General features: G+C 41.0%; 1 protein-coding gene across 4 annotated transcripts; it reads right to left on the bottom strand.

Annotated features, from left to right (window-relative positions):
* Positions 1 to 116: 116 nt before the first annotated feature.
* On the bottom strand, positions 117 to 26,585 carry MMUT (methylmalonyl-CoA mutase). Of its 4 annotated transcripts, XR_013922028.1 has the most exons (14): positions 26,385 to 26,567; positions 24,439 to 24,850; positions 21,981 to 22,348; positions 21,144 to 21,301; positions 19,453 to 19,624; positions 16,727 to 16,975; positions 15,590 to 15,701; positions 14,211 to 14,326; positions 13,450 to 13,565; positions 6,961 to 7,092; positions 4,472 to 4,619; positions 4,193 to 4,360; positions 1,844 to 2,142; positions 117 to 840 (listed from the first exon to the last, which is right to left on the bottom strand). XR_013922028.1 is itself a non-coding variant. In XM_080342803.1 (13 exons), exons 2-13 carry the CDS (start codon positions 24,815 to 24,817, stop codon positions 2,014 to 2,016), a joined length of 2,247 nt encoding a protein of 748 aa, XP_080198929.1. In that variant the 5' UTR covers positions 24,818 to 24,850; positions 26,560 to 26,585; the 3' UTR covers positions 117 to 2,013. The 4 variants fall into 4 exon arrangements, 3 of the variants coding, with proteins under 3 accessions (XP_080198929.1, XP_080198928.1, XP_080198930.1); XM_080342803.1 differs by having other exon boundaries at positions 117 to 2,142; positions 26,560 to 26,585; XM_080342802.1 differs by having other exon boundaries at positions 117 to 2,142.
* Positions 26,586 to 26,627: the final 42 nt, after the last annotated feature.

Below are 26,627 nucleotides of genomic sequence, written 5' to 3'. Positions count from 1 at the left end.
CAGTTTTAAAGCAGCCAGGTTGATGAAGAGCGTGCGCAGCGTCTGAGATTTTGGTTCGTGCCCATTCAGCGTTACCAACGAGGGCTGACAGCCCGACATCATCTTGTCAGGAAGGACAACGCTCAGCGCTGAGCTGCTCCAGCAGCACAGAACATATGGGAAATGCATGTTCCAGTTTAGCTCGTCGTCCCGTAAGGAATCTCTACTTTGGCAACGAACTGACGGCTCGCTTGAAGGGAAGTCTGTTCACTTGGATATTTTCTTTCCTTAAAGGGCCTCACACAAACACTGTGTGCTGGGGGAGAAAACCAATATCTCCCTATACCCACTGTTTTATTTTCAAACCTTGATATGACAGGAGAGAATCAATGCACATTAGTCCTAGTCTAGAGCTTTAAGAGGCTCCTCCTTCAAGCAATAAAGGCCCGGAGCAATTCCAGCTGAATTTGGTGGGGTTTTTTTTAATTATTGAATTCAAAAGGAACAAGATGCAGATTTTAAAGATCATGAGAGTGAAAAATACCCAAAACTGTAAAGCAAACAGGTAGATGACATAGATTTCCAAAGAGCAGAGAAACCAAAACAGGAAGGAATGAATGAAACCAATGTCATTTGTAAGTCTAGAGGTCACTGACGCTGTATTTTTCCAGCTGGCAGGCAAAGTGGCTTGTGAAAAGGCTTAAGTGGGTATTTTTATTGTTGCCACGTTCTGTATATCCTGGTTTGAACCATACCGATCTTCTTGGAGGGAATCAGATACTTACTTATAAATAGTTGAGGATAAACCCCCCCCGAGGAGTTTTAAAGGCAATGGTCTGCTTTGGGATCAATACTTTAAACCTTAATTAGAAAGACAGAGAGAAGAAAACAGTAAGTCAACTAACCTCCTCGTTTCTGAGCAGTGTGAGACTACGGGCACGTGCCCCAGTAAACAAGCTTATTTTAATTAAAGATCTTATAAATTGCAAGCTTTGAAGTGATGATACAATGCTGCTAATTGGATCTATAATTTCCAGACAACTGCAGAAAAATCTCATTTTGAATGACACTGAACATCTTTGAGGTGTATTACAGCCTCTGCCACCACAAGGCAGAGACAAGTGTTATCCCAGGGAGGCTGCAGTCTCATTAGATGATGGGATGCAATTAGCAGCATGGCAAAACGAAGTGGGGCAGGGCCCTAATGCCAGCGACTGCCCCTCAGAAGACCCTCACATCCTATTTGCCTTGTATGGATTCCACAAAGGATGTTTCACATGTATGAATCCAATTCCTTCTAAAAAGGAGGCAAAACCAGTGAGAATTTAGGATCAGTGTGCATGAAGGAAGTCCCAACTGCTAAAGAGGCAAGGTCAGCCAGAACAATACTGGACAACACTACAGAACTAAGCAAGGGAACAGGAACAATGAAATTAACTTCACTTCAGAAATAGCCAAGTACCAGGGAAGGGCGACGATGCAGACAGAGTGGAGGCTGCTCCTGTACAGGTTACTGCGAGATACAGGATTTGTATCTTATTAAACAAACCATGAACTCTGAAAAAGGATGGTTTATCTATTTATGTGTTTCTAAAGAGACTTAAGTCAGATTAATATCAAAGTGCTGCTGGATTCAATCGCGTCTCTGCTGAACTTTAGTGATTTTGCCTGAAGACTTCTAGGTCTACAATGCCTGCCAAAAAATGCAAAAGAAGTTCACTGCATGCAAAAGAGATGAACCAAAGAGCTGGAAGAGATGTTTTTTTTAATCACTATATGTGGAGAAAAAAACCCAAACCCACCTACTGAATTCCCTTCGTTCCCTGAAGTCATAGTTCTAGAGATAAATTTTTCTTGTGAGTACCTATATAAATAAATCCTCAAATAGAACAAGCAGAGAATTTATAACTTTCTTAGAAAGCACAAAACAGCAGGGCAGTGGAACCAAAGGTCCGTGGCTGGCTGTCCCTTGCTGATGAGGACATTCCCGAAGCGATTAGTATAAGGCTGGTCGCATTTTGTGACATTTCAGCATCACAGCGATTGTTGCCTCTTCTCCAGGCACTTCTCGATGTCATCCAACACCTGGACGGCTGCTTTTGGAATCCGAGTCCCTGGACCAAACACGTTGGCAACGCCGGCTTCATACAGGAAGACGTAATCCTGTGCAGAGAGAAATTTAAGATTCGTAGTTACTCGTGCAACAGGAAATTAATAATTGATTAATAATTGGTGTATGCTCTATCCTGTACGCTGAGAAATCACAGAATCACACAGAATCACAGAACCGACTGGGTTGGAAAAGACCTCAGAGATCATCGAGTCAAACCCTTGGTCCAACTCTAGTCTGTTTACTAGATCATGGCACTAAGTGCCATGTCCAACCTCACTTTAAAAACCTCCAGGGACGGTGAGTCCAGCACCTCCCTGGGCAGCCATTTCAATGCCTGACCACTCTCTCTGCAAAGAATTGCTTTCTAATATCCAGCCTAAATTTCCCCAGGCAGAGTTTAAGCCCATGGCCTCTTGTCCTATTGCTGACTGCCTGGGAGAAGAGACCAATCCCCACCTGGCTAGAACTTCCCTTCAGGTAGTTCTAGCGAGTGATGAGCTCACTCTAAGCCTCCTCTTCTCTAGACTAAACAACCCCAGCTCCCTCAGCCTCTCCCCATAGGTCTTATGTTCAAGTCCCTTCACCAGTCTTGTTGCTCTTCTCTGGACCCCCTCCAGCACTTCAATGTCTTTCCTGAACTGAGGGCCCAGAACTGAACACAGTACTCCAGGTGTGGCCTCCCCAATGCAGAGTACAGGGGAAGGATCACTGCCCTTGTCCTGCTGACCACGCTACTTTTGATACAGGACAGGATTCCATTGGCCTTCTTGGCCACCTGGGCACACTGATGGCTCGTGTTGAGCTTCCTGTCAATTAGTACCCCCAGGTCCCTTTCTGCCTGGCTGCTCTCCAGCCACTCTGTGCCCAGCCTGGAGCGCTGCAGGGGGTTGTTGTGACCAAAGTGCAGCACCCGGCACTTGGCCTTATTGAACTTCATCCCATTGGAATCAGCCCATTTTTCCAGTTATCCAGATCCCTCTGCAGAGCCCTCCTGCCTTCCAGCAGGTTGACCAACGAGAGGCAGCATTAGAATCAGACTAACTGTTTAGAATCAGACTAATGTCAGATCCTCGGAAAATATTCAAAAGCCAATGGGGCGTAAGCCTGACTAACCTAATTTAAATTCAATCTAACTTCTGTTTTTTAAAAACCTGCTTAAATTAAGGCTTGGACCAGAGGACTGCCAGTGGCCTCTTGCAATCTAAGTTACTCTAATTTTATGATTGCCCTGAAATTTTAAAAAGACCTAGGAAGCAGTTATGTAGTCTCTCTTCTATATAGGATATATTATACCTTTTCTAACCACAGGCTAGTAGCATCCCATTGAGAGACTGGACAGAACACAATTTGTCTCTTGGAAAAATACAACCGGTTTTGTTTGTTTAATTTAAAAGTCCGTCATTCTTGAACACTTACCTAATGGGCTAGAAAAGGAAGTAACAGGGGATTTATAAGGAAAATCAATTTGAACCTCTAGACAGAAGGTGACCCTAAAGGTGATACAGCCAGGCACACCATGGATGGGCTAAGGAAAATGTTAAGACAAAGGCAGATATCTGTCTGCAAAGGAATCCAGCCAACTGCTCCACAGTTTAGTCAGGCAGAGGGAATGAGAAGCAACATTGAGGCCTGACAATGTGGAATATGAGGAGAGGCTGAACAGTGAATGAGATGTGTAGTCTATAGGTGCCTGGACCCCCCATATGTCTTACTAGTTGTGTCTCTCCCAAAATATTACTGCAAGTCATAAAGTCTCTTAAGACAGGAGTTCACCTTTATCAGTAATTTGCAAGGTACTTGTAATTGGAAACAACAGAGCAGAAAAAACATCTCCCTGAGGCGAGTCTTTTCGTAACATAACTTAATATTCCACCCGAAAAACACGGAAAGTTAAGCCAGGACACGGTGAACAAAAAAACAGATCAATGAGACCTGACAGCACTTTGCGACCGTCCTGCAGATCCGTGCTGACCCTGGTGATTTTCCACAGTGACCTTCAGCGCTGTAAATCGCCTCTGACATTAACAGCGTATAGAAAATCGCTAAAAACAGCACAAACAGAAATAAAGCAGTCTCTTGGTCTTGATGGAAATGACGTACCTGGGGGGGGATGACACCTCCACATATGACAAGAATGTCCGGCCGGCCAAGGGCGCTGAGTTCTTTGATGAGTTCAGGCACAAGAGTTTTATGACCTGCTGCGAGCGTGCTGACGCCAACGCAGTGCACGTCTGCATCCACCGCCTGCTGGGCCACCTCTCGCGGTGTCTGCATGGAAAGAGGATTAAGTGACGAGTAACAGCCCCAGCCTGGCTGCTGAACGAGCATTAGAGGGAAAATTGCTGCATTTTAATTGCCTTTGTCACCGCTCAGTCATACCTGGAAGAGGGGACCTATGTCCACGTCGAAGCCAATGTCTGCAAATCCTGTAGCAATAACTTTAGCTCCTCTGTCATGGCCATCTTGACCCATCTTGGCGACGAGTATACGAGGCCTGCGCCCCTCACGATCCGTGAACTTGTTAACTCTGATTGCAAACACATTATATCGTTATAAGGCACCAGGATTCTTTACAAGTATTTCCACAAAAAGCACTGGCTACAAATGTAGTGTAATTTCTGTACATGGCATCAAAAGACCTTCTAAGTCATAGTGTGTCTATGCAGTTTGCATATTATGTTAACGTTCAATTGTTTAATTTCTTGTATTTACTAGCCTCAATAATAAAACATTCTTTTATAAAGAAAACCACTTCACTACTTTTCTGCTTTCTAACACACAAAATACCGAATTCTCTGAGGGTTTAATGAGCTGAATTACAACTAAAACACAAATTTTAAATTTTAAGAATAATTATGACCAATTATTTGAAAAGTATTTGCATGACACACAGGCTACAAATGTGTGTCCTGGACATCATGCTGGGCATCCTCATTCAACTGGGCACAAATCTGTGCAGGAAAGCATCACTGTATCCCCCATTCTGTGTCCTCATTCCGGTGCTTCCCTTCTGGTTAGTGGCAGATTTCTGTTTTATTAAAAAGTGACTTTGTAACCACAGCCTCAGAGATTAACCTTTTCTTTTACTGCTCATTATCCATGTGCCGCTAGTATTTGCCTTTTGAGTGGGACAGTAAGACTGTCACTTCTCAGAAATATAAGTTGTGTCTTTTTTTAATCTTTTTTTAAAAAATATTTTACTGTTCTGAGCATTTTGTTAATGATGGACTAGTATGGATTTGGTTGCCTTGAAACGATATGCTGACCTGGTTGGGATGATCACTGTATGAGTGGCTTAGTTTGGGGAGAAGAATGACTCTAGATAAAGCAGTTATCAGCACAGATGATTCTGGGACAGGAATATGCATCATCTAAGAGGGTAAAAAATATGAACTTGGAGAGTTTACATAGGAATTATGTCAAGAGCGCTAGAAGAATCAGACTGACAAAGCTGCTGCTTGAGGATGGAGGGGAGCTGGGCCTGACTTCTCTATTCCCAAGGACTGCTGAGCATATCAATGAAGTAGTTATCTAAATTGATTTGTGATATATTTAAATCCTTTGCTCTGTATTGTTTTCTATTTCCATATTCTTGTTTTCCTGCTTCCCCACCCACAGGCTCCCTCCCAACAAAGAGCAGCTTTGGATGCTCCGAGCCTGCCAGGATAAAACCACCTGAGTCACTGCAACCCCAGGCTTGGTTTAAGTGTGTGAAATCACACTTTTGAAAGCCTGTGCAAAGGTGACATGTAGTAAATCCAGTTTTGTTACCATGGTTACTAACTGGTACATATGACCTTGGACATAAAGGCAGATATGTAAAAAAAGGAGCTACATCTAGATTTTCAAGGAATCAATTTCATGTAAATGCAAAATTACAAATACTTGAAATTAATATACTGTCCCAGGTTGGGCAGAGAGGTGGTGGATGCCCCATCCCTGGAGACATCCCAGGCCAGGCTGGACAGGGCTCTGAGCAACCTGATCTGGGTGAAGATGTCCCTACTCATGGCAGGGGTGGCACTGGATGAGCTTTGAAAGTCCCTTCAACCCAAACCATTCTATGATACTAAAATAAATATTTAAAATAAAAAATGATGGTGACATTCCCCCAGCACACCTACTTTCAAGTCAGGCTAAACATCACCATCGTGAAGCCATCTAGTTATTTCCTTTTAAGAGATCCTGTAACTCTTTAATGTGTAACCCCCAACACAGCAGGGACTTATGAGCATCGATCCATTTTACGTCACCACCCACTACAGCAATTCAGTCCCTTGGCCCGGGAGGACAGCACAGAGGCAGAAGCTGACAAAAGGCACAAATGGGCACTGTTTTCACACATACTACCAGCTTCTGAGGTTTTCTCCCTCGTGGTATGAGTAAGTAACACCCATAGACTGGAAGTTGTGTGTGGATTTTAGCCTCACTATTTTAGGAGCAGTAAGAATAAAATTGCAGAGACATCTTACTGGCACAGCAAAACCAGGCTTTGCAAATACAAACTACTGGAAATATTTGTAGAGTATTACAGAGTATTCAAAAGAAGCAATGCAATGTATGGTGACTGCAGGCAATGTTTCTAAGCTTCTTAATCCTACAGCTGCCTCGACTATTTGAACAAAAATCCTCAGGTCACAACATCACCTCAGTGGATTTTGTTTGCAAGCAAATACAAGTTCAAATAAATTTTGACTGTTTCCTTATTACACTTATTTCTCCTCATTCTGGTTACTTGCTTACAGGCATGTGAATGACTGTGTAGGTTTGGTTTTCCTTTCACTCTGGGGATTGTCATTGGGGTTTGGGGAATGCTTTTTTAGGGCACAGCGTGTCTAATGGGTTCAATGTGAGGCTGCTATTCTCACCTATTGATGGCATGAAGAATTTCATCACTCTCTCCAAACTCCTGGCGATAAGCTCCGCTCACCATTCGGTCACTGGCCTTATGCTCCCCAAACACCTTCTTCATGGCATCTGTTATTTCTCCAACAGTGCACCTAAGGTACAGAAACCAAACAGTAATGCTATCAGGAGGCTTATATGAAAACAGAAATCACTGTCACTGGCCCAACTATTTGTCTTGCCGCACGACAAATTCAATTACACTCGTTTCCCCTTTGGTGCTACGACTCTGAATGTCTGACTCACCCAGTGTCATCCGCTAGTAGAACATGCCAGAGTATTTTTAAGAAAATCCTATTTTGCTGATGTGAGAAGAGATTTTACAACCAAGGAAGCAATAGGAACCACTGCATGGCAAAATATTTAAAGACATTAAATCAGGTTTTCTCGGCTGGGAATGTTTTTGGGCTCAGACTGCAAGATCTTGCATTTGTACTCATACTAAAACTCAAAATATAAATCAGGAGAAAAAGAATGGAAGAACATCAAGAAGGGACTGAAGCTCAACTTTTTAATTGGAATTTGTTTGCCTTTCCTTTGATGCTTATATTTTAGTATTTCTTCTTCTTCTTCTCCACTCCTGATATAGCTCCTTATACACTGAGATGCAGAAGAATCTGGGAATTCCATTGACATGCAAATCACCAGCTTTGTTTGCTGCAAGTTAGAAATGACGCGCATTTTACTGCTGTAGCACAAGAGCTAGAAGCAAACTAGGCTGTGCTGTCTTCTTGTGCAAACATCAGAAGTAACAGCTTCTGTCCCAAAGCATCTGAAATTCTCATGCTTAATGGATCCCACCTTTCCGCATAAAATCTATAATGCAGACTGTACCAAGAAAGACAAGAGCAGTTCAGCTGGAAGCTCCATCACAGCAACCTTCTTATTCCTGGTGTAAAATTAACATGGTGTCAGTGCTGTGCAACAATTTTGAAGTTGATCTACTCAGCTCCTGATGAAATAATTCATAAAAAATATTTTGATGAATATATTTTAGTTTATACTTAAATAAGACTAAAGAATTTGTGTATACTACGAAATGAATAGAACTTGCTGCAAACTTTGCCAAAGTGAAAGAAAGAAAAATACTACTCTTATTAAACACTTTAAAATTATGCTTATAAATAGAGACCAAACCCCATCCATTCAGCTACTGCTAAGCACATTTCAAACCCCTGGAATTCACATTTTTGCCTGTCATATTGCATTTAACTATGAACTACTCTGAGGCAAAATTAGGTTAAGTGTCCTCTAAAGCTTTTATATATAGAATGCTCAAAGGATGTTTGGACAAGATGCAACGTCTTGTCCATGTGCTTTTAGAAGGCGATGGCCAAATGAACTGTACTCAGTTTTCCTTCTGTGTTTCAGTACTATTATGATTCCCACTGTGTGCAACCTGCCACACATCCAATGGAGCAGAAGATGGATTTCTGCTGGATTAACTGAAACCTTCAGTAAATTTCAGAGAGGTATTTTACTTCCTGAGACCCCCCCAGCTGTTTTGCTCCTTTACTAGCTCGTGTCTTTTTATTCTCACCAAACTTAACCATACAGAAACTGGAACTACGCTGACCTAAAATGGCAGAAATCCCATCCTGAACATATAGCCACGATCTGTCTAATGCACACGTCTCTTATCTCTGTGTATCACTCTTCTACAGTATCATGCCAGAACACACATTTTTAACTCATGTTATTGGCACAGTCTTGGCTACTTTTTGGTCATCTCCCCTCCCCCTGTTTTTAAAGTTCTCTGCTTTTATTCGTTTTCTTCCCCAGCACTCTAAGAAGTTCATATCTGGATACATGAGGGTCATGGTCTAGAAAAACAGCTAACGCAAAGTAATATGAAATTTATAGTATCTGTATGGCTATGTGTGATGTGGCTTAGTCAGACACTTTCTTTGTATCAGGCTATGAAGATGCTCAGGGTCTGGAGCATCTTTCTGAGGAGGAGACACTGAGAGAGCTGGGTCTGTTCAGTCTGGAGAAGAGAAGCTGAGAGGGGATCTCATCAATGTTTATAAATATCTCAAGGTGGGTGTCAAGAGGATGGACCAGACTCTGTTCAGTGGTGCCCAATGACAGGATGAGGGGCAACAGGCACAGACAGAAACACAGGAGGTTCCATCTGAATATGAGGAGAAATTTCTTTCATTTGAGGTGCCAGAGCCCTGGAACAGGCTGCCCAGAGAGGCTGTGGAGTCTCCTCTGGGGACATTCAAACCCACCTGGACACATTCCTGTGTGATCTGCTCTGGTGACCCTGCGTTGGCAGGTGGGTTGGACTGGATGATCTCCAGAGGTCCATTCCAACCCCAACCACTCTGTGATTCTGTATTGATTAGTAATGATTTAGAAAGCATTAGTTATTAGTTAAAGAAACTGTCCAGGATTGCATCAGAAGCCATTGACAGCACTATGCAATACGCTTCATTTTTACAGCGCCTGTAGGATTTCAGAAAGCTTAGCAAGCACTACCTGAGTTACAACAGTTCTCAGACATTATTCACGGTTATAATCAGTTTTTGTTTCACTACATCATCTTATTAATATCACTGCTGAGACTACTAACAAAAAATTGAAAAGTAAACTATATAAGCACTAAACTAAGTGACTTTCCCAAGGTTACAAAGCAAGTTTGCAGCAAACATAAAAATAGTATCTATGAATACTGACTCCCCCTCAGAGTGCCAGACATCACAGATTGCAGCCTGATGTAGATACATCCCACACATAACATTGAAGACTTACTCTTGTGTAAACACTGGCAGTCTGGTGAAGGCTCACAGTGGCATAACACTCATCTTTTCTTCTACAGAAAACGGTAAATTTAGATACATCTCCCCTTTCTCTTTTGCAAAAGCAGCATCTGAGTATAACCGGTTTTAAATCAAAGTGCACAATATATGTCGATTTTGCTTGCCTGTTCTTATTATGCAGAAGAGTGAATTCAAGTTGTGTATAACAAGAGAAAAATAAATGGTTTGGACTATCCATTTTATTGAATTATAATCTGGTGGCTGGGATGAAGTTTTTTGGTGTACTGAACAACAAAAAAAATACATTTATTTCTTCTGTAAATACTTAAATACTGCTTCTGAAATCCCCGTAAAATATTCTGAAAATTCTGCCCCAAGTCTCTGCAACCCTTTAAAGTTCCTAAGTAATAATAGGAGTTTTGCTTTTAAACTATTCATGAATGTTTTCGTACTATTTATCAATAAAAGCTTTTTTTAAAAAGAAAATCTCTGCTTAGTTCTTAGTCCCACTGCATCGGTTGGTACCTTCTATGCATCCACAGTGGAACAGCTCTGGCTGGAGCCAGGAATACAGGCTCTTTTCTTAACAGGAGAGGAAAAGGATATTGTTAATAACAATCACAATTTTATCACTTAGTCGTAACATCAGACAAGTTCTTTACAATCTGGATGCACAGAAATTCTCCCATTTCTGTTTATCTTTACAGCAAATTTTGTTTTTGAGACAACCATTTGACTATTATAAAAATTAAGTTGCATAAGCAGCAATTCTTATTATTCATTTACAGTTTTTTCAATGCATGCTGATAAAAACCTACTAGACAATTATCTACATTGACAGAAGTAACTTTGTCTTTATTATATAAATTTGTGTTTCCTTCATATGACTCATTCACATTTGCCTTGTGTGGAACTGTGTGTTATCATATCACCCTTTGTCTATCTGTTAACAGGTAATTTACAACCTAATCTGTGGTTTTCAGTAAACTTAAAGTTTTGAAGTGGGGCCCAAAAGATCACCATATTCTCTCGTTTGTGTCCTATCAGTCCACAGCACTTACAATGTATCTAGTGGTAAAGGCAGCATGTTTGTATGTAAACTCTAGTCTGCATCTTAGGAACTTCTGCCATGCTCGGAATTACTGTTGACCAACTGTGCTACACCAGAGCTATCAACAGCTCAGAGCTTCCTCAAAAACAGGTGATTTTTGAACAAGAGGAGCCTGGCTCTTGGCTGAGCTTTTGGACAATTCAGCAAGGTCAGTGGGATAAAAAACAACCACAACTGTGATGGCCAGAGAGGATCTTGTTCAATTCAGCGTGTCCTATTGGGCACAGGATCTATCCCCTGTAGTGATTTGTGCTGTGACTCTCTCCCAGGGAGTCACAACCAGCTGTAGAGGTGACACTGCACAAATACGAATCTGAAGAAAGAAAGTCAGTGACCATGTGCCTGTCAGGACTGTCACCTTCTGTCTGTTCACTCTCATATGACTGCCGCTGCTCCTGTGCGTCTCACCAGTAATAAGAGGTAGTGCTGTGTCATCAGGTGACAAAGGTGACCACGAGGACACAGGCTGGGCAGGCAAGGAAGCAGCACTGTGTGCTACGTTGCACTTCATGCCTTCCTTTTCCATCAGTGATAGATGGCATAGCAAGAACTACAAGTCTGGAGAGGGACAGAAAAACAGCACTGCGGATGGGGGAGATGAGACAGAATTTAGCCTAACAGCACTAGGGAGGGGGTTGTCCCCCTGAACTGGGCACTGGTGAGGCCAAACCTCAAATCCTGGGGTCATTTTTGGGCCCCTCAGGCAAGAAAGACCTTGAGGTGCTGGAGCGAGTTCACAGAAGGGAAAAGAGCTGGTGAACAGGCTGGAGCACAAGTGTGATGGGAGCGGCTGAGGGACCTGAGGGGTTCAGCCTGGAGAACAGGAGCTGAGGGGAGACCTTCTGATCTCTGAACTGCCTGAAAGGAGGGTGGTGCATGGAATGTGTTGGTCTCTTTTCCCAAGTTACAAGTGACAGGACAAGAGGAAAGCTGCATCTCAAGTTGCACTTCAAACAAAGGGTTGTGAAGCAGTGGAACAGGCTGCCCAGGGCAGTGGTGGAGTCACCATCCCTGGAGGTGTTTAAAAGACATGTAGATAAGACATGGTTTAGTGCCAGTGTTAGGTTATGGTTGGACTTGATGATCTTGACCGTCTCTTCCAACCTAAATCATTTTATGATTCTATAATCTGCCTAACTACACCCATTTTCCTGTAACGTGGCTTCTCAGGAGACATGAGGCACAGAAGGGAAGCAGTGCTGCTCCCATTCCCTGTCACCTCTGGCCTGCCTTATTACTTCACTTACAAGAACAAAATTTCATTTCTACTTGTGTTTGTCAGCACTGAAATCTCCATATTAGCCCATGGAGTCTTTTCCATAGTTCAATCCTGAAAACTCTGTGCTACTCCTATTTCAGTTGAATCACTTGTCTTAATGATCAAACCCCACATTTTCCATTCAGTAGGAGGCAGGGATCTGCCAGTAACATGCTGGTGATAGTGGCCTACTTGTCTACTACTTGTCAAGGATGAATGTGCTCACTTGAAAATCCTTAAAATCTTTCCCCATGTTGCTCCCCGTAAATGTTCACAGAGATCACAGCCCTCCTTCAAACACTCTTTATCAGATGCCATGACAACTTCCTTCTGTGGTCACGTTTGTAGCTTACCAAATTGATCTGCAGTTTATTAATACTTTTACAAATAATGAAAACAAGGTCGCCAAGGAGAGAAACTAGCAGCTAACTGGTCAGTTTTGGTACAGAAGATGTGAATCCCTGTAAATCCAGCGCTACCCTCCTGTGACCTTTTACAAGCTGTAGACATGCTGCTGGAGAACGGTGACAAGCTCTCCATGAAACAAAATGTATCCAAAATACGTCTATTAAGTGTTCAAGGAAAGGGAACGAAGGAAGTTGAGACATCACAGTAAAAATGGGACAGTGTCCCAATAAGAAGTGGATTTAGTTTGCTCATTTCTGGGATATTTAATTAATTAAGAAACAGGCAGATATGATCTATTCTGGAGACTAACGCTTACTTTAAAGCAGGAAATGAAAGCCATCATAAAAGCACCTTAGGTGAAAAAAGTAAATGTTCCCCTGGACTCTAAAGGATTCCTCATTGCTCTACTCAAGAGCATCTTGTACATCTTAGCCTGGCTAAGTAAACTTCTCCTTCAATCAAAAACTGTTTTCACACCAATCCGTGGTGCAAGGAATGCTGAAGCAACAGACCATGTTAAGACTGTCAATATCCATTTTCACATCTCAGATACTTGTTAAGCTCCCTGACCTATGAAGCTGCAGGGTGGCTGAGAAACCTACTTATGTCTTGAAAATGGTAAAAGTCTGAGTTATAAACAACACAATGTGTGTGAAAAACATTATTTCAGATGAGACTCCTTGTACCTGTATTGTTCTTTATAAGAAATTAAAGCATGGCCTTAAGAGACTATAAAATGTAAGTCTATTTTACAATACCAAACTGCAGCCATCTTTTAATACCACCTCTGAAAAAAACCCAAAACATCTTGAGACACCAACCTCACTGACACTATAGCCAAGAACACCTGAAAGGTGAAAATGAACCGATTTTTAAACAGCAGTTGGATATTCACTCCCACCCCCAATACCTTGAACGTGCTGCTTCCACTGCAAGTGCGAGTAAGTTGCCTTCCCCGGTAGCAGCACATTGTGTTAGAGCTGCGAGACATCGCTGGGCTGCTGCTTGATCCCGAGTGGCCTTCACCTGAAGCAGAGGAGAAAACAACAACAAATTGAAACAAATTACAAGGTGAGCGAGGAAGCCAAGTGTGTAAAACTTTCTGATTTCAAATATTAATTCTGTAGGCACTGAATTGTCACTTGTGAATATATGGCATGCGTTTCAAAAAGATTAGAAGTAAAAAGGTGTGTCAGACCTTCAAATGTGTACAAGTCCATAAAATAACTCTATAACCATTTAATCTACATTTCTACTAATTATGAAAATGGATGTTGGTTTCTGGTTCCATGAGCCTGTCTCTTGACAGGACTCGACAAGCTGCAGCAAATAGTCCAAGTGATTAAGTAAAGTTACATACTTATAGAGGAAAACATTACATAGCTATTCTCTAGCTTATTTTCAGAAAATGTAAAGTTCTCAGTTTTGAAAAGTCAGACATATTCACAATGATTAAAACCAAACGAATGTAGCAAAAACATTTTTCTTTGTATTCTAATACTGTGTTTCTTGGGATTTTCCATCAGCTGGAGCTGAACAGAAATCTGCCTTCTCCACTAAAGGCTAGAGCGGATTCTCACAAATTTGAGGGTCAAGCTTCTGGCAAGCCACCTTTATTCAAGTTCTATCTGCAAATACAAGAACTTTCATTTTTAAGAAGTTAGTTCCCACCTTATTAATCTTCTCGATCTGCTTGCTACGGACTGAAGTATTATCAATAGCCAGAACTTCGACTGTCTCCTCTTTTTCTAGTTGATGCTTGTTTACTCCAACAATTACTTCTGACCCTATTTCCAGTGGAAACACCAGAAACTCAGAATACATTTGCAAACTACTGTGAAAAGACAGAATATTAATAGGACAAGAAATTTCTGAGCATTATAATGCAGTGCTTTGCTTTGTAACTGTACAAATTTCAAATACTTGAATATTGTGTTTATAGGAAAGACTTAAGTCTGTATTTTCCATATTTTATGATGAGAGATGATTAGAATCATGAACATTCAACTCAGTGAATACTGGGCCAGAAAAAAAAGATTTGAAATAGGACAATATTTATCTTACAAACTGATTTAGCGATGACTCACTAATATACATCAGCTATCTTTCTCTTTTTAAGTTTGCATAACTTAATCTTATGGAATTAAGCAGAAGTGCTGGTTTTCTGCACTGCTATTCATTTCCTTTTTTTACTTACCAGATAAATAAGGAAGTGAAGTTCCTACCTAAAACTAGTCCATGTGAATAAAGATTAATTCATTGCGTTGGAAAACTGTACTTTAGCTTTCAACCAGTATGGACTTAACAACCCTTTTTATTTGCAGTGCCTGATAACATTGCTGTGAAGCAATGTGAAGTTATTTACTTTAGGAGAGAAAACACACAACTTTATTGATTATTCATCTTAATTAAAGACCTGCTTCGAATTTTATCCTCCAAAAAAAGAGTTTATATCATTTCTTTGATGTTTGAATTATCCTTAGTTTCTGTTATTGGACAAAACACACATTGGAACAGAGATACAAGCAGACATAAACACATCTCTACATATACTTACTATATGTGTTCATATGTACACATATATGTGACAAAGAGCTGTATCATCCTCTAATGTGAGAGGACTGCTTTTTTTTTCTGGTCTTCAGGAAAAATGGGCAGTTCTGAAGCAAAACGAGGAATTTGGCCAGATCATTCAGTATTGCTGCCTGCAGGCAGTCATTTTAAATTCAAGAGCCACAGTTTAAAGATATTGCTTAGAAATCAAGCAACTAACTATTGTAGACACAAAATACTCCTTTAAAATAGTGTTTCTAGTGGCTTTGCCTAATCTAGTCTTAAATACGTCAAGGAAGACTGTTTTCATACTGGTACTGTACTTCACACATCCTGCGAAGCTTTCACTGACATTCAACTAAAATATTACCGTTTTATCACTATCTGCCTCTCCTAAAGGAAGAAGAAAAAAGAAACAAAGAAAATGTCTGTAAAAAACCTTTATAAAAAGGTACTCCATCTTCTATTTTCCCTTCTTTCATCTCCCTGCTCCCTACCAGAGTCAATCCTGGCTTGTCTTCGGGCTGCGCACTCTTCAATACGAAGTTTGGGAATTCCCTCAGCAACAGCTTTGGCCATTCCACCCATTTCTTCTATCTCCTCAACCAGCTGAGAAATGAAGAGGATTGAGAAAATGAGTAGTAGCAACGTTCACAGAATGAATTTCGCACTTGTACTGCCATCCAAATTTTTATTATACCTGTATATACAATCTTGTGCCCTAGAAGTTTGTTTCCTATCTCCCTGTGTTTCTGAATACAAGTTTTAGTACAAATTAAGTGACATCTCAAACAAAAGAGCATTTTTATTACTAAAACTCCATTAATTCATGTTCAAACAGTAACACCCATGGATGAAAAAGCTTAAAATTTGAAACCTTGACTCTGCACTGACTTCTGCCTGCCAACCAGCCCTTATGGTTGCATGTATACAAATAAATTGAAGAAAGTCAGGGTTGGTTCTTTGATCATGAAGACAAGTGGCGTGGAATGGGTCAGTTCTCACAGAGAATCACTGGGTTTAGCTGCAGGCTGGATGTGTAGATATATATCTTTATACAGGATCGCCATCAGTCAGACTACAGCTGCACAGTATTTTTCACATGCACGTAAAGACTGGCAGCTAAAAGCATAATATAAAAAGAAAAATCTAATCCAATAGAAAATTTCTCCTAAATTCTGCTTAATACTAAAGTATAGCCAGACAATTGTTTGACTCCACGCTTGGTTTTTTATAACCCCCAGAGTTAAAGTCTCAAGCAGATCATCACAGGCATGAGTGGGGATGTAACTAAGTAGGTTGGTTTGACTCTTCTGTTGAACTCTTTTTCCTTCTTACACATAAAACAGAGATCCCAGCAAACTGGGAGCCTTCAGAATCCAAGGGACTCTGCAGGGCTTGGTTATTTCTTCCACACTGGGAAATTTCCCTTTTGAATGTAGTCTACTAGAAGGCTGAAGTCTCTCTAAATACACACTGTATTTTTGTAAAGTTCACTGACAAAGAAATCATAAATGTAATGTAATTCCCCCTTTAGCAGTTACCAACGTATCACACAGTCCTTTAAAGGACATTTCTCAAAACTCCTGTACCTAAAATTTTCCCACGAAACATAAAAGGTTATGCAAACTGACCTTTAAAGCGGCTTCATAGACATCATTGGTGAGGGACTCCATGAGGTAGGACCCCCCCCAGGGGTCCGCCACTTTAGGAATACCCGACTCCTCTTGAATTATGATCTGCGTGTTCCGAGCGATGCGAGCGCTCTTCACCGTAGGCAAACCCAAGGCTTCATCAAATGAATTTGTATGCAGAGATTGTGTACCGCCAAACACCGCCGCCATTGCTTCGATCGTAGTGCGGATGATGTTGTTAAAGGGATCCTGGAAGGAAAAGGAGAGATCTGAGGTTCTGTCATGGGGCTGATGCACGTCAGTCACACACATACTGTTGCAAGGAATTGAATGTAAGATTCCCCATGGAAATACTGGAATCATAACAAAAGCTGAAAAAGAAAACAATCAATAATAAACATCCAGTCAAACTGATACATCACTCATCAGTACCTCGGACAGAGATTAAGCCATAAAGGAAGATGAAATTATCTGTGTATGAGCAAACTGGTTACGTTAACAAAGCAAAACCTGACTTATAGTTAGTGGTGTTTCAAAGAAGTTAAGGAATCCAAATTGGAGAGGATGGAACAGGCAATCCTCATGTTCTCCATCCAGGGATTGCAGAAGTCTCGGAGCAGTGAAGAGCACATCTGGCACACACGTTACTAGCCAAGATGTCTTTTGGAACTATTTTCATTAACGACAGCATTACACAAAGGTAGGAGTTGAGATTTGCTGGTGGCATAAAACTGAAAGATCTCTGTGGGAGAACTGGGATATTAACCAAAACAAATGGCTAATCTGGAGTACTAGGTATAGAAATAGAGTCAATATTACAAAACAGCCCTTACATCAACATTTTTACCTGCTCTTCTTGGACAGTTGAGTTGTATATATGTGCCTTTACATCCAAAGAAGACTTATGATCTCCAGGGGTTGACTTGTGTTTTGAGACCAAGTGAAGATTCACTCATTGCATTTACTCATATCATTTGATTATTGAGGGGACTTAACAGTAGCTCAGATCGTATAGCTAATTCTTGATGTCCTTAGCTGGGATGAAATATATCCCAAGTAATTAAGAGCTAACAATGTAATATGATCTTCAAGAAGGGAAAAAGAATCATGAGAGCTGTGAATTAAATTATATTCCATAAAGAAATTGAATTAATATCACTGTCTGGCAAGAACACAGTACTTCTACCCACACTGGAGTCCATTTCTGGTTCAAGTAATTAATTTAAAGAATTACAGAAAAATGTCATTTGGATGAGCAAGAATGCAAAACCTAATTTATGAGTGAACACCTACCTAAAGGCAGGCCAAAGGAAAATATATTTGCCCTCTCAAACTTATAAGGAGTAAATACTGGGCACTGAGGGGCTATGTTAAGAAAAACAATGTTTAGACAGGAAAAAAGGGTTATGATCTGGCCAGAAATGTTTCTACCCTGGACAGTGGAAGATGACTGCTAATATTTTCAGTAATATTTTGCACTCATACAATACTTTTAATTGGAGGACCTGCAAAGGCTACTGTTAACAAAATTCCATTGTTTCAGTTTTACTGCATTCCTGTAATGTAAGTAAACATTACAACTGCTCTGAACAAAAGAATAAAACCAAGGCACAGAGTCAAATAACAATGGTTGCAATCACAACCTAAAAATAAATCATATTGCATGAAATTGATTGAGAGCAGGCCTTGGAATAAGAGCCAGAACCCAACTCTGACCTCACTTGGGAAACTACACATGGAGTCCAATGATTTATTTTCTTGTTGTGAAGTGATGTGTCTCAATAGAAAAAGCAGAAAAGTGCACCCAATTTCAAAAGAGCAGATGAGTTGTAACCTTTACTATTCACTCTTCAGCAGTGAGAGTCATTAATTACTTCCTTGGATGCCCAAATGAATCCTCAAGCTAGTGATCTTGAGAATAAGGTGCCTCTACCTCCTTATGCAGCTGCATTCTGAAAAGACAACTTACAGGACAAAACCAAGAGAGAGCTTCATCCTCTCGGTCCTGAATTAATATAGAATCATAAAATCATTTAGGTTGGAAAAAACCTCTGAGATCATCAAGTCTAATCGTTAACCTGATACCGTCCAGTCCACCTCTACATCATGTCCCTAAGAGCCTCATCTACACATCTTTTAAACACCTCCAGGGATGGAGACTTCACCACTTCCCTGGGCAGCGTGTTCCAATACCTGACAACTCTTTCTGGGAAGAAATTTTTCCCGATATCCAATCTGAACCTCCTCTGGCACAACTTATAAGCATCTCTCTGCAATTCTCTCTATTTAGCAGGTTTGGATCTTATTCTCAATTCAGTAATCACTAGACTGGGAGAGCACACACTTAAGACTGATTTCAGAAAGAAAATGAAGCCAGACAATTAAAAGTTAGGCACTGAGATTCTGCCTGTCACCATACTGGAATCGTTTCGTGAATACACTCTCAAGTCTAGAGTTTCTGCCCTTTTACCCAAATGCTATATGTTAGTCCAGAATACTGAAGTATTTTGAGAAAGCAATGCTGCTGGCACTCAATAAGACTTCTTGTGCTACATAAGCAAAAGGATGTATCCCACGCTTGGGCATGCATTTGTCAGACTGAGGGCAAGATAGGTTGTTTCCTTCAGAAAGCTGCATCTTTACAAGGAAAAACAGCAGCCTCCTTTAAGATAAATACCGTAAGAACATATTTAAATGAGGAAGTTCACGAGAGTCCAATTTCTAACCTGCTCAGTGAGTGACCAGCCTGAAGTCTGACAATGAGCTCTCAGCAGAAGAGATTTGGGATCCTTGGGTTGAAACATTTTCTCGACCAGGTGAGCCCACAACCGCCTCCCAGCTCTCAGCTTAGCGATTTCCATGTAGAAGTTCATGCCAATTCCCCAGAAGAAGGAAAGCCTGTAATAAGAGTACATGAACAGGATAAAACATTAAAGCATTCTACTAACTCTGTTTTATAGAATCATGGAAAATCATTTTGGTTGGAGGAGACCCTCAAGATCATAAAATCCAACCATAACCTAACTCTGGCACTAAACCATGTTCCTAAGAACCTCATCTACATGTCTTTTAAACCCCTCCAGGGATGGTTTCAGTTAAGGAGAAGTCCTATAGCAAGGTCTCTGATTAATTTATATAGATATAACCCATATATAAGATGATGGGAATGTTCCTGGATACTGATGCCCGTTTCTACAGAACGATATACATCTATGCCAAAAAATTGACTTATCATCTAAACAAGGTGACTGCGGGCAAACTGCCAGCAACAATGGTCCCTGGAAGTGCTGAACTGTCCCCAGGGACTGTTCTGGGGGAGCCATAGGTCAAGCAATGCTGCAGCAAGTCACTAATACAGACAATGTCACTCTTGTGCCAGGGAATGCTCCTGGACACAATCTACTGGTATAGTGATGCTCACAAACTACTTATAATGAGAAGACACAACATATTATAAGCATGGTTTCATCTTTCTTCTGATGATTTTAATCAAAATCCAAATCAAACATCAGTTCAAGACTGGATTGCATATTGGGGAACAGACCAATTGATCTACTTTTTCTTTTTATAGCTTCTATGATTTATAAATGTAAACACGGATAGTTGAAGTCAGTAAAACTCATTACACTAAAAATACATGGTTTTAACAGTGAATTAGTTACTGAAACAATTTGCCACAGGCTGTTACAGACTCTCTATCATCAGAGAGTCTGAAATATGGCTGTATCGTATTCCCACATGATTTACTTTGGTTTTGTGACAGATCTTGGGAAAAGATGTTAATTCAGCTGATTCCTATAGTTTAACTATGCAACAGGCTACATGAAGCATGTCTTTGTGTTTTCAAACTCATTGTACAGTTAGGGAATCTGTATACCAACTAGACCACTGAAACTGTGGTTCTGCTCAGCTTATATACAAAAATACACTATTCTATTTAAAATGAACTGATATTCTTAGGAAATTTGCATCTGTATATTGAACTACCTTAACTTCCCCTTGTTAAGCATTTTTTCCCAAATATTTCAAAATAATACTAATGAAAAAAAAATTAAAAACTACAGCATAAAAGGACTACAAGAGCTCTTGCTGCATTCTGCAGTTCTGAAGCTACAACTGTATCAGATATAACAGCTTAAGGACCCTCTTTCTGACCCAGAGACCAACTGTCACACCAGAGCTTGGCAATGCTTGGCCTTGCCCATAAGCGTTATTCAGTTTATTAGCCCAGATGTGGTCTAAGCGTCTGTTAGAACAGGTATTTTCCTGCTGCTGAAGCTGTGGAACAAAAACAAAACCTATCTGCAATGTGAGCACGGCCAATATTGCTTATATGTGTAAAAATACTGAATTAGATACTAAACCCCAGAGGTTTTACCAAAAGTGAGTTTTATACTTGCAAATTTCTTTAGCTCACCGTGGTGCGAATTCATCAATGGTAAGGCCAGCTTTAAGTCCAGTTCTGCAGTACTCCAAGCCATCTGCTATAGTATAAGCTAATTCCAGAATGGCATCAGCTCCTGCCTCTTGCATATGGTACCCGCTGATCGAAATGGAATTAAATTTTGGCATATACTGCGAGAATAAAGACAACAGTGTACAAGAGCAGATAGGGCTGAAGATCAGATCATTATTCTGTCAACATTCACAAATAATCCATTCTCTGTGACTGTGAACACAACCCATCTCTATCAAATGGTGTTTGCAGATATTTACTTCACATGCTTTTTACCTTTTGCTTAAACTATCACCCACCATAAGTCTCTTCCTCAATTACCATCTGTGCTCCACCCCTCCAATGAAAATGTGAAAAAGAAAATAACTGGTAGTACTGAACTTCCAGTCACCAGTTCAGGACTTCACTCCTTTCATTATCTGTGTCTCATACTTAATTTTGCAGCAGAAGTCCTTCAATACTTCTTACCCCTTTGCTCCTGCTTAAAACTGTATATTGCTTCTTAACTATGCAGCTTCTTTCTATGCAAAGAACAGCCTCTCTGTTCCTTATCTCCAAGCTTCCTGATGTCTTTTCAGGCTTAGGCTCATAATCTGACTTTAATTGGGACTGACTTAAAAATAATACATTTATGCCATAAATGATTCAGGATCATAACTTCTCCTCCCGGCCCTTTCTGCAACCACATCACTCTTCACTACAACAGATCTTTCCATCTTCTGCTTTGTTCTCTAAAGTGCCTCATAAGTAGTTAACTACATATAATAACAGAAGTAAATACATTTAAACAATGAATACCTTTGAGGTGTACTGGAAGATGTCAGCAATAATCCGCATGGATGGTTCTGGGGGGAAAATGTATGTATTTCGGACCATGAACTCCTTCAGGATGTCATTTTGGATTGTCCCTGTCAGCTTGGCCTGAGGCACTCCTTGTTCTTCTCCAGTTACAATGAATGTGGCCAACACAGGAATAACTGCCCCGTTCATCGTCATCGAAACGGACATTTTTTCTAAAGGAATTCCATCAAAAAGGATTTTCGTGTCTTCCACTGTATCAATGGCAACTCCAGCCATTCCAACGTCTCCTCGAACTCGCGGATTGTCTGAATCATAACCACGATGGGTGGCTAAATCAAAAGCAACAGACAATCCCTGCTGGCCAGCTAAATGGAAAAACAAAGAACCCAAAACACAACCAAAAAACAAACAAAAATAAAAAAAACAAGAAGAGGCAGAAGTGTTAAACAGACTTGCATCAAACTGGATCTGAATTGATTGATTTTATTTTACATCACCCAGGCTTGGATGACAAATCAAATTTTTATGTTAGATTGTTCCCTCCCTAAACTTTTCCAAGGTTTTCTGGTCTTAAAGTTTATATGAAAAATCCTTTAATTGAGAAAAAAAGTATTGTAGTCCTTCAAGCTCAGCCACATAATCAGCTGACAATGCGTTCCAAATTAATGAATAACAGCTTAGCCACAAATGTGCATAGACAGACAGTATCAGGGCTTATATACAGAAATTCTACTTAGCTCAGCTGGAAACAGAAGTGTGATTAACTATGTCACATTACCTTCTCTTTATCACAAATTAAACACACGCACACATTTCTAAAGTGAAATGATGTATTACTGTTACAAATCTGCAATAACAGAACATTATTCATATTAATCGGGGAATAGAACAGTGAGAGCTCTTGACAGACCTGTTGCTCCAACTCAAAAGCAGTAGCTGAAACTCTGCTAAGCCAAACATTCACCCTCTGACCAGTACGGCTGTTTCTGAAGCAACTGTTATCTACTGCATTTGAAAATCTGCTTCTCAACATCAGCAGAGCTCTAAATTGTCAGATATGAGCTGTCGCTTTTGATCTAAAAAGTTAAGTGTTAGCTCTGAAGCACTATGATAAAAATCTAAGTTTCTGCCTAGATTCAAATAATAGAAAATTTTCAAATAATAGAAATTTAAACAACTGAGAACTGAAAATTAATTCCTTTTCCGCATTCCTCTAATTACAGAGAGATTTTAATTGAATTATTAAAAATGCTTTACAAATCACAGTATGTTTGGGATTGGAAGGGACCTCAAAAGATCATCTAGTACTAACTAGGTCGGATTCAGAACTTATGCTAAATAATCCAATATTAATACAACTATTAACACGAGACAGAAAAAAATACAATATCACAATGTGAAAACTTGAATTAAGATGAAAAAGTCCTGGCAGCAAATATTCTCAAGTACCTGAGCAGCACTACCAGCTGCCCCAAGTGTTAACACTTCTGTTTCAGTAGCAACACCAACCAGTAAGACAAGATATTCAGAACAATCTTTCCATTGAAATGTCTGTTTGCAAACCTCCAATACCCTGTATTTATAATTCCTTAATTTACTGAACGTTTTATACATGGAAATAATCAAGAATACTAATATTGCTTCAAATTAGTGAACTATGATAGGGTTAAGAGGTAAAAATCCTCAAACAACTCTCTACTGCCCTAAACAGTGATGTTTTGAGTAGGAGTGACTGCAAAATGATCTGTTGTTTTGACTGGTAAGGTTATAATTAGCTTCAAACAATTGCTAAGAGGTAACACTGGTGTAAAACTAACGTTTCAGTCTATCAATAACAACTTCTTAATAATGGCTTTACAATGCCTACCTCAATAATACATTATGATGACACTCTAGCTATTAGCTTAACAAACTGCTGAAAAGCACAATACTCTACAGAAATATTGGGAAAACCGCTCTCATAAAAGGAAAATACTGATACTTCAAGGAACGTGGCTTTCCTAATATACCATGAATGACATTACTCATATGTACTCACATTATTTCATTTAAAATTTACAATATGAGATGGAAACATAAAATGTGAGAATGCATTAATACCAGAGGTTTAGCTAAGTGACAAAGTTCAACAGGTTTTCACTACAATCTTCTCTTGTGGTCACAAAATGATGGTTGGATCCTGGGGTGCAGCCAAATTTTGTCTAAGTGTCAAGGCAGAATAAGTAAAAATAGCATTTAATGCTTTCATTTTTCCATCTCAATAGCAAAATGAAGCAAAGGCAGTTTCAGGAATGATCCAGTTTTCCAGTAGTAAAGAAAGAGAGGGCCAATGGGAAGAGCCTATTAGAAATCGAAACTCAGAAAGCAGAATAATCACATTTGCCATGGAATTCACCATATGAATGTTCCCCATTGTTTTGCACGGGAATGTCATTCCCCAAATCAGCTGTCTTACCTTTAATGTTGTCTTTGTAGAACTTGTTGCTCTCCTCCACCGTACTGAAGCCAGCATACTGGCGGATAGTCCATGGCCTGTATGTGTACATGGTTGGGTAGGGTCCTCGAGTGAAAGGTTTCACCCCCGGCAGCTCCTCAGGGAGGTCTTCTGTGTCCCTTTTGGAGTACAAGGGCTTGACGTCGATCCCCTCTGGGGTGTGCCAGACTAAATCCTTTGGATTCTTGCCTTTCAGCTGCTTTTCCGCAAGTGCAGCCCACTCGGGGTGCAGAGGTTGCCTGTGCAGCAGACGTCTCATGAGCTGGCAAGCTGGATTTTGAGCCAGGCATGTGCAGCGGTGGGGCCGCAGGCGCAGGAGAGCGTCCTTGGCTCTCAGCATTTTTGTTCCACTGGTTGGTGCGTATAGGGTAAGCTGAAGAAAATAAAAACACATATTTTGTATCATCATATTAATGCAAGATGGAAGAAGTGAGCACGGAGAGGTTACGCAATTTGCTAAAGCCAAAATGATTACTCTTGGGAAAAACAGAAGTTTATTTACTAACTTACTAACTTACTCACTTGAAAGACACCCCTTCACCTTGCCTTTCAACTGGACAATGTATAAAACAGAGCTCAGGAAAAATTCTACGCTTTCCTTTAGCTAAGGAAAACATTCCTCCAGCTTATCTGCATCCACGTATGAAATGTGTAACTTATGTCAGTCTCTAAGCAGCACCATCATTTATCCATCACTAAAAAGCCAGTGTAATGCATGAAGATGGCATGTCTGGCTACCTTCTCACCTTCCCATCTCTCTCTTATCTACTAATTCTTTAATGTCAAAGAGGGACCTTCAGCATCAAAGAGACACACTGAAGGAAGTGGACTGTCAGAAAAACACTGGCATTGTAGACTGTGGAGAAGGTGGCTTGGGCTGGATGAAAATCAGAGCTATAGCTGGATGAAAATCAAAGCTACACTAAGAAAGAAAGAAGGCAATAAATGCAGTATGCAAGAACACAAAGGTAATACAAGTCGCAAAGCTCGTCTCACAATGCATGAGATTGAGATGGTGGATAAGTTCAGAAACTCCTGAAAGCTGTAAGCTCTTCTGTGTCTGTTCTCTGTACCTTAACCTTACATTTCCTCCCCAAGCGAAAACATTTACAGCTTGGGCTCAATGGCAAATCACCTCTTTTCTACCTCATCTCCTTCTCATCTCCCTGGAAACACGTGCTTCCCTGATGCCTTTATGAGGAAGTCTGCATAAAACTGGAAAGCATCTCTATCAGTGTCACGGTGCTGAAGCAACACACACCACACAAGTGCTTAGTAATATATATGCTACATGTGGTACACATATAATTTCATGAGAGCAAAAGCACATCAGAAGAGCACTAAGTTCCTGCAGAATCACAGAATGTCCTGAGTTTGAAGGACCCACAAGGATCATCGAGTCCAACTCCTGTCCCTGCACAGGACAACCCCACAGTTCACACCGTGTGTCTGAGGACGTTGTCCAGTCTCTTCTTGAACACTGTCAGGCTTGGGGTTGTGACACCTCCCTGGGGAGCCTGTTCAGTGTCCACCACCCTATGGGTGAAGAACCTTTTCCTCATGTCCAACCTGAACCTCCCCTGGCACATCTTCCTGCCATTCCCTCGGGTTCTGTCACTGGTCACTAAAGAGAAGAGCTCAGCCCTGCCCCTCCTCCTCCCCTTGTGAGGAAGCTGTAGCCCCATGAGCTCTCCCCTCAGTCTTCTCCAGGCTGAACAAACCAAGTGACTTCAGCCCTTTCTCATGCGGCTTCCCCTCCATACCCTTCACCAAATTCATGTCCATATTCTGGACACTCCCCAGCAGCTTTATCTCCTTTTTATCCCCCCCTCTGCACCTCTCCCTCCACCCCTCAACCCACAGCACCCACCGCCGGAGAGGCGCAGGGACCAGAAGGCACCGCTCACCCTGACGGATCCAGCACGTCCCGCCCCCAACACACCCCCTCAGCGGCCAATAGGGACGGGGAGCCACTACTATAGGGTCTGTTCCGGACGGTCGCGGCCCTGCCCGCCCGAGGGCCGAGAGCGCTGGGCGGGCTACAGGCTCAGAACAGCCCCCGAGCCCGCCACCCTCCGGTACCTGCTATCGGCCCCTCCGCCGGCGCCCGCACCCAGCGCGCATGCGCACAGAGCCGCACCGGAACCGGC

The sequence above is a fragment of the Nesoenas mayeri genome (assembly GCF_963082525.1).
Source record: "Nesoenas mayeri genome assembly, chromosome: 3".
Lineage (NCBI taxonomy): Eukaryota > Metazoa > Chordata > Aves > Columbiformes > Columbidae > Nesoenas > Nesoenas mayeri.
This window is presented reverse-complemented; position numbering and strand designations above follow the sequence as displayed.